General features: G+C 35.2%; 1 protein-coding gene across 4 annotated transcripts in view; it reads left to right on the top strand.

Moving 5' to 3' along the window:
- The window catches only part of MICU3 (mitochondrial calcium uptake 3), a 53,364-nt gene extending 41,512 nt beyond the window's left edge, over positions 1-11,852 (top strand). For 3 of the 4 annotated variants that reach the window (XM_085058877.1, XM_085058876.1, XM_085058873.1), the window contains 2 exons: positions 645-802; positions 9,554-11,852. In XM_085058877.1, coding sequence (XP_084915003.1) covers positions 645-802; positions 9,554-9,664 — 269 coding nt within the window. In that variant the 3' untranslated portion in view covers positions 9,665-11,852. Of the gene's footprint in view, positions 1-644; positions 803-3,628; positions 3,704-9,553 lie in introns of all 4 variants that reach the window. The other variant, XM_085058875.1, reaches the window with a different exon arrangement.
- The last annotated feature ends 595 nt before the right edge of the window (positions 11,853-12,447 follow it).

Below are 12,447 nucleotides of genomic sequence, written 5' to 3'. Positions count from 1 at the left end.
TTCTACAAAGGCTAGAAAACAGTAGAAGAAAACAGTGTCAGAAGGTCTGAAGAGAGATCAGCGTTTTTAACAAATTAGTAAGTGGGTACTAAAATAACTAGGCATGTATGTACCTACTAAAATCTTTAATAAAACAGTTGTGATGCTTGGGGTGTGCAAGGTGAGCAATATGCAAAGTGATCAGACTTGCATGCTCCCCTCAAGTAGCCTCTTAATGGGTCTGACCCAGTAATACCAGCATTGTCCTGCCTCAAGTAGCTTTACCAGAAGATTGTTTAATTTTCTCTGTGCTCTATTTCTTGGGTTCTGTTTTGTGTCACATAAGTAAATTCCATATATGTGACACAGGTTTAATTATAATAGGATTTTCTAATTCTGTTACTGCACATAGTATAGTGTATGAACTGTTATCTTTTGTGTAAAATGACTGGTAGCAAATAAGCAGTGTCATTTTATATCAGTTGAGAACTACTTGGTTTAGAACTGTGAAATTCAGTCCTAATTTTCACTTTTTCGTATTTTTTTGGTATGTAAATGTGAAAACTCATGTTAAAAGTTTATTTGTATTTCATAATATGCTGTCCACAAAGTACCATTAAATTCACATTTTTAAAAATATTTTTTCTGATGTTCTCCTTATGCAGATGAATTCAAGCGTGCTGTGTATGTAGCCACAGGTGTGAAGCTTTCACCACATTTGGTGAACACAGTGTTCAAGATTTTTGATGTCGACAGAGATGACCAGTTGAGTTATAAAGAATTTATCGGCATTATGAAAGACAGACTCAATCGAGGGTTTAGGGTAAGGATTCTAATTTTTTTAGTTGTCTTAGTTGACTTTACTATTTACCACTACTTTAGCATCTGTAGCACCTGTAGATTTCAAACCAGCAGTGCATATGTTTAAAGACATACCTTTTATTGAAATACTAAAGCAATCGGTAAGATAAAATTCTTCTTAAATTCTCTTTTTTTCTTTTTTTGCTAAAAAGCAGTTCTTAGAAGACATAATGTACCTTTATAGTATGCAAACCAAATTAGAGATGAGAAATCCCCTGTATACTGTCATTTCTTCTGTACTGTGTGATTAACAGATCAGCATTAAGAATTTTAACAAGGGCAGCAATTATGTCTGGATTGCTTGCAAAGAAAAAGAATTCGTCTCTCCCAAGCTCAGGAAGTTTAGTTAAAGGTCAACTCTAAAGGCTCTTTTAAAACATTATATAAAATATCAAGTGCTTATAATGACAGCTGGGAAGACTTGCAGTAGAAGTTAGTTTTAATTTTCAAATAAAGAGTTAGTGAAGTGGTGCTGAGTGGTTCAGAGTTGATTTTGATAATTAAACCCTGGGTCTAATATATTCAATTATAATAAGCTAGAGGGCATGAAATTACTTGCAGTCTTTTTTTTCCTTCATATGACAGCTGTTAGCATTTTAAAGTAAATGTAAAATGGTGCTCTTACTGACAGCCTTATCCCTTAGACATAAATCGCAAACTGTATTATGGTTCCTATAGTCACATTTCAATATGTTATTTCTGTAATTTTAGTTCATTTTAGTTAGCTTCCTAAATATAATTTTAGAATTTTCTGTGTAGTGGTGTTGAGTCTAATAGTTTACTTGTTATTTCTGTAACTATGATCAACCATAAAATGTGCATAACAACCACTGCATTCGTAACAAACTTATTTCTTTGTTGGTCCTCAATTCCTTTTATTATGGTGTGGTAATGATGATTGTTTCACAATCGTTTCAAGCTGTTCAGCTATATGTTTTAATTGTTTACTAATCGTAAATGTGCAGTGTATGTTAATTTAACCAGAAAACAGTCTGCTTACTAATTCTTGTAATTGTATTACATGTTTCTATTTCACAAAATGCATGACAGAAATCACATATAATTCTTAAGAATCTCTATCATCCTGCTCTATTCAGTCTTATGTATGTGTTTTTCTTTTGCCCAGACCACTGTAAAGTATTCCAGTGGACTGTAAAAGAACTATAAAGAATAACCAATATTCAGAAGAATAACACTGTCTTTCATAAATTATAAGTCTAATTTAAGTTAAATGCTAGAAATCTCCTGGATTACATAGGAGATAATTGTGATTTGGTCCTGTAATTCAGTTAAATGCATTCTCTTCACTAATCGGTAGTATTCCAAAACAGTTACGGTACTAAACAGAGGAATTACAATTTCCAGTGTTACACAAACCAATTTTTTCCAAGAGTGGATAATAGTAAAAATTCTGCAAAAATTTGCCTTAATTAAAAAAAAAACCTGCAAAAATTTTGCCTAAATAAACGCCCCCCACCCACTGTAGTCTTGGTTTAGAATGAAAAGTAGAAAATGCCTAAGAACCGTTTTCCCAGAACAGGTTGGTAGATAGTGTCATTAATTGCTTCCTATTGTTTGTATGTTAAAAGTTGCAGAGTACTTAGTGTGTTCAAAACAAGTAAAACTTTCCTCTCTTGCTCCTGCAATGTGGAGGGCTCAAATGTTGTCTTGTGCTAAATCAAAACTAACAAATCACTAACCTTTTCTTTATCAATAACTGTGTTTTGAAACCATATGAAGATTTGGTCAGTTTTATTATATGGATAAAAGATCATAACAGCTTTGGTGTATTCAGTATTTTATAACAACATAGAAATCTTGGCCATGAGAAATCTGAACTTGCTTATGAAGTATAAATGTCTGATTTTAATGCTAAGTATCCCACAATTAATGTCTGCCAATCATATAGTGTCTGATTATCACTCTAAAAACATCCAAAAATAATAGTTTCAGTTAGGCCCATGATTTTACAATTAACATCTTGTCCTTAGCAATTCAGTAATTTTAAAAGTTGTTTCACTAAAATGTTTGCCCAGAATCTTAAGGCCATAACAAAATTTGGTACTGGGTCAAGGTGTTTTAGAGAAGGACATTTTGTTGTTATACAGTCAGACTAAAGCAAACCTATTTAAGAGCAAAGAGTTACACAAGTCCAATCAAAATCTAGTTCTGAATGTCAGTGAGTACCTACCAGGTTTGTCCTATTTAAAAGCTTAGCCATGAACTTACAAACTTCAGGAGGCTCAGGTATTACCCCTTATAGGAACATATTAAATGTTCATTTTAATACAAATTTTAAGTAAGTTTTTGGAAAAGTAAATGTCTCAAAGACTTTATGAAATGAAATTTCTCTCTGCCATTTAGTAGCATAACTTGAAACCTTGTTTTTGTGTTAGTACTTTGAAACAAACCTGTATGTTAAGCTGCCATCAAGTGGTCAGTCAGAGTATTGCCATAAAGTTATTAAAAACGTTCAGACATGAAAAGCTCTATATTTGCTTACTGTTTAGTTAAAATAATTATTTCCTTTTCTTTTTTTTTTTTTAATTAAAATATATATATAAGAACATTCCCTTTCCTTTACAAATCCCGTTTTTAAATCTAAAGACTTGGAACTTAATGACTAAATGATAAACATTTTGCATAACACGTTCTGTACACTATCTCCTACCTATTTGTCAATTAAAGCCATTTTTTTGTATTTCATGATGCCGTTGTCTTATGCTTACTCCTGGCTGCCTGCACATGTTGTCTGCATCTGCGCACTTCTCCATCTTCTGCTCCACAGGGCTACAAACCTATACAGAGGTATACCACTTTCAAATCCTGCGTGAGGAAGGAGCTCTATAGCAGATAAATGACGGTATGTGTTAGCCACCAGTCTGAGTGTGCTGGCATGCTTGCAGGAATGGCTGAATGTTGAACTGTCATTGCTTTGTTTCCTGTTCCAAAACTCAGGAATAGGTTATCTGACTGCAAGCAATGTAGTCGCTCAAAGCATCACTTTGTGGTTTTGACTGAAGCAATAGAATTTTATTCTGGAGTTGGTAATGACTGACTCACACTGTCACTGTTTTGTAAGACAGCTGCAGTTTTGTACTGTGTTTGAAATGAGGAAAAGTATTCTTTCATAGTTTCTGTTCTGTTTTCTGTCTGTCGTGTTACCTCTTTTTAAGTAATTTCTCAGGTGCATATAGCTGATAAGTATTTACCAATGAAGATTGTAGAGGCAAATTTTTCTGACTTTTAGTTACGTGATTCTACTTTGATTTATACTGTTACATTCTTGAAAGCAGTAGTGTATTTTGGATCAATTAATGCTGTACCAGCAATTTTGAAAAGTCAGTACTGTGTCCACACATGATCACCGTGGCTGTTTCCACATACCCACTACATGAATGTCCATTCTTGCAATTAGATTGTACTGTGGGTTTCGGTGTAAAAACGGTGCGCATATTCTGTAGCCTCATCGTGAAACTGTTTGTCACACAGTGGACACAGCAGACACTGTGTGTTAGTTCCACATCCCTCCTGTTGCATAAAGCCAGAGTTTGTTCCATTGCAATTTAAGGGGTTTTCTGTTTCCATATAAAGACTGCAGTAGTTGCTATGAAAGCTGTTGGCTCCCAGATGCATTTTTTACAGAGGGGATGAGAAAAGACATGTACACCATGACAAGCATGGCCCCATGGCCAGTGGTCTGCTGTGAGTGACGCTGTGAGGAGTCCAGCACATCTCTTGCTCCTGAGCCAGGAGGGTTTGACTGTCATTCCCTTGCTGGTTTTAATTCTGAGGCACAAAATTAAGCTAAGATTTTTTTGTTCAATAACCATCTTCAGATGGCTCCATACATTGTCATATTGGCCTCAGGCCTTCTGAGTCCTCCCCTGTTCTGTCATATGCCTCTCTGAGCACCTGTATGCCACTGAGTGCACTGGGCCTCTGGTTTTAATCCTTCTTCCATAACTCTGAAATAGCATGTCAGGAAAGCACCAGGAACCTGTTTATCGGGGGGATGGCTGGCTTCCATCTACAGTGTAAAATCTGAGTTTGTAAGGATGAGATGTGGGGTCTGTTTACCCAGACTGGTAGCCCACCAGCCTTCCAGTCCCACTAGTGTTTTTCTTTTGTAGACAGCTGAGCAAGATAGACAAGGGAGAGGGAATATATCTGAGCTATTGACCTGTTCCTGTGGCACAGCATGTCATGTATCATGAACCATGTTCTTTGGAACTTTTCAGGCCTTTTTTTTTCAGTGAAGTGTCATGTCTCTTGAATGGCTGATTCTTTGAAATTCAGCAGTAAAGATGGCTTGGGGCATGTCCAGGGGTACACAGCTGGTTTGTCCTACTAGAAAGAAGATGAGTTCTGTTTGATCTGCTTGTGTTCTTCCTCCTGTACATGTAACATTTAGCATCCATGGGATTATGTCTTTATTATTTTGATTAATTATTAACACTTCTAAAATGAAACTTCCATTTTAGGAATATAACCCTAATACTGAAACTTTTTACTAATATGTGAAGGACAGAACAGGAAATTTGATCTTAACAGAGCAATTGGTTTCTCCACCTTACTAAAGGGATGCATAAATTACTAACAAAGTACTTTAAACATGTTAGTAATTCAAGTCATTGGTCACATGAGAGGAAAGTCATGGCTTTAGATTAATTTTATGTAACTTCATATCTTTGAAACTTTTGACTCTCAAAGCTTCCTTCTTTTCTCATGTATTTTTTAAAATAGTTATTAGGAGTACTTTGTCTTTTTGTCAAAACCCACATTGTAGTTGCATGTTAAGTATTGTTTAAACTGTAAACTTTTCAAGATGTAGAACAGTTCTTACAGGGAACTGGCAAAATGCTATACAGATGCTTTCCTAATAATTTCAGTGAAGGGTATGTGACCAAGTAGAAGAAAATGCAGTGACACAAAGGAATCCAGTATCTAATCAACAAACCTAATAAAATTATCTTGGTGACAGAAAAGAGACTATGGTAAAAGCATCAAGTGTACATACATCAGCACCTTGTCAGGTCTAAATTCAGGCTGTATTAATTAATTCACATGCTGAGATGATGTAAACTGGGAAAAAATGTACCGTGAAGATTTATGAAGGGAGATGTTCATTCTGCATAAAGTCATTCTCAGGAAAAAAATTAATTACAGTATGTCTGGACTACCCATTTGGAGACAGAGAAACCAGGTTAGTTCTCAGGGCATGGACTTGGCTACAGGCAACCTTACTGAGTTAACATAGAAGCCACTGTTATTTACCCTGCTCTTCTTCCCGCCTGGAGCTCCTGGATGCTAGTAATAAAAATCCTTCTTGCACCCAAGCTTGTTTGAGTAGGTCTGTATCAAATACCTGTTGCCTGTACATTGAAGAATACAATATAAGCCTTGTATATATAAAATACTCTCTTCCCTGCTTACACATTAGTTCACTACTGCTCTTCACTTGAGCAACTGCTTGTCTCTTATCATGAGGCAGAATCACAGAATTGTTGAGGTCAGGAAGGACCTCTGAGATCAAGCCCCAGCATTACAGTGACATAACCAGTTGTTAGCTGTTCAGAGTTCCTTTTGGTGCAAAACATTGCATAGCTCCTAATATTTCTTCAGATTTGTTGTAAACTTCTACTAAAGTTTGTTGCAAGTGCCAGTTAATGGAAATGGAAACTTTAGCCAAGACATGTGATTTGGCAAAAGTTACTGTGGAGTAGAACAGAGATAGTTCTGTCTTTGCCATACATTGTGGAGTGAAAATGGATTTACATAATTCTAAAAATCATTATTTTCCATTTAGTTTATAAATTGAAAATATAATAAAAATGTAATCATTGGAGATTTGAAATTGAACCGTTTCAATGGCTAATTAAATTTCAGTCTGTCCAAAGAAGCACACAAATGTACATGAAATACAAAAATCAGCTGCAACTACATCCCAAAGTTAGGTGCAGTACAACTACTATTAATTTTACCTTTTTCCAAGCATAAATGTACAGATCATTGTGATTTGAAACACTGTGCTTTTCTATGGTAAGGGTAGAACTCTGATGAAGAAGATTAAGATACTTGGCACACTTACCACAGATTTATACCCTGCTTTGAATCTGAACGCTGGAAAGCGATAAACAGCACATTGTGCTGTACGCCACATATCTCTAAAATGCATTAATGCCATTACTCTTTACACAGTGTAAAGAATGTTGTACCCTTATAATAAACAATGAAAATTTCTCCTTGGGGAACAAGTGTACAAGCTGTGTGTGGTCCCTGCAGGGCACACAGCCTGACTCGGCATTGGCAGCTACTCCTTTGCATTCACTGCAGGGAGAACTGAAAAAACATGTTTGTAGACAACTGCCTAACAGAACATAGAGGACAGCTCTGCTTTGAATGTCCTGTAGAAGGATTATCTAGGAAACAAAGCCCTTTCAAAGTTAATTTCTAAAAAGGGATGATAGAGACCAACTTATGAAGGGATTCAAGTCCATCTAAAGTACCTTTTGCTAAACTATTTGTGTGCTCAGTAACTGTAAAAGATATTTAAGCCATAATTCTTATTTTATTGACTAGTGAAGTATTGAAAGTAACTATTATGTCACAAATATAACTATAGAACTTAATTTCTATGTACTAGGAATTTTCTGAGAATCTTAAGATTTTTTGTTTTAAAAGAATTGATTTCTAGCTGTTCTGCATACTGTGGGGTTTCAAAATTTTTCATTAAAAGCTTTTAGGAGGGAATAGTTAATAGCTCAAAATAGTACCTTGGGAAGGAAATTTTTTTTTGAAAAAGACTTGAAAAACTGAAGCTCATTTCCAGCCATTTCAATTATAAATTGCTGTCTTCTGTAAACACTTTGTTCTGTCAAGTGAGATTAAATTTGTCATGTAGCTAATCTTTCTAAAGCTTTTAATTTCTATACTTCCCTAGTACACAGCAATTGAATACATTTATTGTAAAAGATAGCTTTTAAAAAAACAAAAGAAGCTGTTGCTTACTATTTGAAGAGACTTTTGCTTGCCTCTTCTCTAAAGCAGAGAAGGTGAGAATTGTGTGATTAGGCACACCTTCCTGACTCATCTCACAAAAGTAACTGGAAATTGCAGAACTTGGGCTTTTGATCCTGAACCTGACAAGAAGCTTAAAAACATACCTGGATGCAGTGGGAGGAGAATGTTCCAGTAAAATGAGAAAGCATTGCAGAATATGTGAACAAAATGTTCGTTCTGTGGATTTGGTGCACTGAAAGTAGCTACAACTACAGTGCATACATTAGAAATAAGTAGATGAACAGTCAGTGTATTTCAGCATTTCTTATAATTACTTTCATGAACATATCTCTGAACTTGTTTCATAAAATAAAAAATGAATGCATATCTTAAAGCATATGTTAAACTGAATATGCTTTTGGTAAATAATGCAGTGCAATTTGCAAGTAATGCATTTTTTCATGAGATTGACTATAAATCTCTACTAAATTATGCATTTATCTAAGTATTGTTTCTAATGTTTAAAGTCTGCATCATATACTCCTGTGGATTAGATTGTTTTCTGAATATTTACAACTTCTCTGTAAAATTTTATGCTGTTTAATTAAACAAGGTGGTAGGAATAAATAGATGTAGGCTTCACTGTCTAGTGGTTGGTTTTAATGTACTGCAGCATGGCAGTATCTTTAACATCTTCACTCAGTTCAGCCAAAACAAGGTATTGGACAGTCTCTAACCCATGCAGCCTGGTTTTAGCTAAGAGTGAGTTAATTTTCCTCCTAGTGCCTGGTACAGTGCTGTGTTTTAAATATGAGATGAGAATAGTGTTGATGGCACACTTGATGTACTGCATGGTATGAGCAGTGCTTACACTAATTCAAGGACTTTTCAGCTTTTCATCCCACCCCACCTGTGAGGAGGCTGTGTGTGCTCAAGGAACTGGGAGGAGACACAGCCAGGACAACTGACCCCAAGTGGCCCAAGGGATATTCCACGCCGTGTGGCATAAACTCAGCATATAAACTGGGAGGGAAATTGCTGCTCTCCGCAGTTGCTCTGATACTTAGTATCTCTCCATCTTTCTACACTAACTATTAAAACAGGCTTGTGAAGTTAGGAAGAGTGGAAGTTAGGAGCTCCAGTGATAACAACAGATAGCATAGAGCAGTGAATCTCCCAGGCCAGCCCTTGGCCAGTTTTCCTCTTTGTTCAGTGGGCACTTATTCATGTTGCTGGGCTACAATGTGCTTTAGGATTAAGGTAATCTGGTATAAAGAAGCTTTCATGTCATCTGCCCATATGGTATTTGGCTTTTGCTGGTGCCTCATTTTAATGAACATCAATAATTTTCTGTGCTTTTGTTTGGTGTCATAGGTGACCATTCTAGTACAGTGTCAATACAAAGAAGCAAGGAACAAAACTAGAGAGGGAGCAGGACATACCTGAATAAAGAGGAAATACTTTCTTGCATCTTTTAATATAAGTAGGCTATTTGTTGAATGCTAACTGTGTGCTGTGAGGTGAGGATGCCTTTTGAATACTTAACCTATGTATGGTTTTGTAACCCTCATTTTACAGAATTTGATCTCTCATTATTTTAATATTAAAACATCTACCTAGTGTGTCTGAGTCTGAACAAAATTTAAGGTAGAATTAAGGAATTTAGTGAATGATATCTTTTTTCCAACTGTATGTTTTTCACTTTTCACAGGAGACTCCAAAGTATGGTTGGAAGGAATATTACTCCTGTGTGATGACTGTAACCAGTGAACATCTCAGAGATCTTTGGAAGCAATTTCGGAGACGAGATATGCTGAGATAAAGGAAGAAAGATGGATTATCTGCACTGGCTAGAACTATTTATTCCTATGAATTCTTAAGGAAGAACAAACTAACCCAGGTGAATTGTGAATCTTCCAGCTGCAGTAGAAAACAAAGGACTTCTTTTCCACTTAGTGTAGTGATCATCAGCTCTTAAAACTGCTTTTCAGTATGTATTCTATTTAATTGATGAACTAATTATGCCACATGAGTGGCAGAAGTATTTTTCTTTTTTTAAGAACCCCTTTTGAATATTATTTTGTATTGTTTTGAGATGAATTTGTCATTTAAAAGAAAACAAATGTAAGTTTTACACCTGGGCAGGAAGATGTTTTGGCAGTGAAGAGAAACTGCCTGCATCAGCTTAGACTGTGAATTTGCTTTCAGAATAGCACTATTAAAAGTTTGTGCTAAACTGAAAATGAGAGTACATTAAGTAGCATAACAATTATATGTGAGTTGAATGGACAAATTAAACTCTTACAAGCTGTTACTTTACAAAGAGTAAAGCTGTTACGGTTATAATGTGAATGATAGGTATTTACCTAGGAAAAGTACTGTATGAACTATAATGTTCAGACTCTCCAAGTCTTATTATTATGTTTATTAATTTATCCTTTAAAAAATAGTACAGATTTTAAGATGTCTTACAAGCAGTATGTCAAAGAAAAGTCAAAATGTGGAAACTCATGTAACACACACTTTGTAATATTTATTATAAATTTTATTGCCATACACTGATATGTTTCTGGTAGAGTACAAATTCATGTGCTTCTTGTGGATAGTGCACTTTTATATGAAGCAGCACTGATTTGGAACCATAGTTGTCTAATTTACTACTCTGGAATGCAGTGTCTGAAAACTAGAAAAATAGCTTGTGTTTGTGTCAAACAAAAAAAAAACCAAACCAAAACATGAATGCATGCAGCAGTACAGTACAGAACAACTAAGTAATATTATTTGAATATTACTTGTTTGCTATTCAGCAACAGCATTTTTCCTTACTCCCCAGTAAGATTATTGTTAGGTAGTAGGAATTAATTGCACTCAAACAAGAGCATGTATTTCTTACACCCTTCTTGAAAAGGTTCACTGGACATTGAATAAATCTGTATCTGTTTAGGCACAGACTGTGCCTTGAAATACTTCTTGCTGAATGCACACACACTAAAACTAATGTCAGTGAATTATCATCGGAAAGGCAAATACTTGGTAGTCAGACAATCAAAACAGAACCAAAATAATGCTTTTAAATATCTTACTATTCCAAATACATGAAAGAAAAATTTTTCAAATTTTATTCAGTGCACATGTTGCTCAATTACCATCTTACATGTCGTGTGAATAGATGTATGGTATCTGTGTAACAGTGCATCTAAGTTCAGAAATGCTTAATTTACAGTAAGATTTATCTCTGATAGCAAAATCAAAACAAAATGAGAAAAGCTTTTTTTAAGAAATTCCACACTGGGAATTGTAGAAAAAAAATGTGCAAAGTATGGCTTTTATTTAAAAAAAAAAAAACCAAAACGCAAGCCAGTTCAGAAAACTATCAAAAGGATGATGCTTCAGTTAATATTTCAAAATAAATTATAAATAAATTCAGAATTTCCACTTTGGTGTCATTAAACTATTGACAGCAAGAAAAAAGTCAAATAGATTGGGATAAAGGTTCTTGAATTGACACAGCAGAACACAGATGAGCTGCAATCCCTGTGTGATCATTTAGGGAATCAACTGTATTCAATGTATCGTCTCGGTATGCAAAACTGTCTCACTGCTTCTTGTCAGCATATGCAAAACCCAGTTTGCTATTTCAGTGAGGAAGGACAAAAAAAAGGGAAGAAAACATAGGGAGTCACTGAAGGGGTTCCCATCCTTCCTTTTCATTCATGACTGCCCACTCACAGTGATCCTCTCCTTGGAGGAAGCAGCAGTACCATCATCATTTTGCACCTCCACTGCCCTAGGCAATAGTGCACTTTGCTTTTATAGCTAGCTTGAGGCAATTTTAGCATTTTTCTATATATTTCCTATGAATAATTACTTAATATAAAATGGAATGTGAAAGTGTCAGATTAGTTTTTAAGAGTATTTTTTCTTCATGTTTAATAATGCTATTTAATATAAATACGAATATATACCTACAATATTCTTGTTTATTTCAAAATAAATGCACTTGAAACTAATTTTCTTTGTAGTGTATATAATTCAGATTCTTTTGTCATAATAATCTTTTTTTTTTGGTAACATGAATGTGTAAGCACTTTGAATTAGAGCATCTCACCATCACAAAAAAATAGACTTGTTTTCTTCTTTTTGTCATCTCTTTAGATAGCTTTGCTTTTCTGCCACAGAATTCTGCATAAAAGACCTGAAAATGCAAGGACAGGTGAAAACAAGGCAGGGTAATGGCACATGCCATCTGCTATAGAGGAACCCCTTGGATAAGCAACAGTCACTGGGCTCAATAAAGCCTTACTCAAAATCTGCAAAATTCCTGGCAGCACAGAAAATGTGTATGCTGCTACTAAATTATGTGAAAAATGGCGTAAATTAAGGTTTTGTTTAAAACCCGCTCTTGTTATCTTGTAATAATATTACATTATTACAGGGGAAAACTGTAATAATGTAAGTAAATATTCAGAGGATGCTTAGGAACTGCCCACAGATGTCCAGACCAGCTGGGATGAAACGAGAACTAGCAAACCTTCAGCTTTGGGCACCCTTGTGATACTAACCAACTTTTGGCTGAGCTGTGATGTGCTCCTAGTTCCTGGCAGA

This window comes from Lichenostomus cassidix, chromosome 4, assembly GCF_008360975.1.
Source record: "Lichenostomus cassidix isolate B80296 chromosome 4, HeHo_3.0, whole genome shotgun sequence".
NCBI lineage: Eukaryota > Metazoa > Chordata > Aves > Passeriformes > Meliphagidae > Lichenostomus > Lichenostomus cassidix.
Note: the sequence above shows the minus strand (reverse complement) of the source record. Positions and strands in the feature narration are given on the sequence as shown.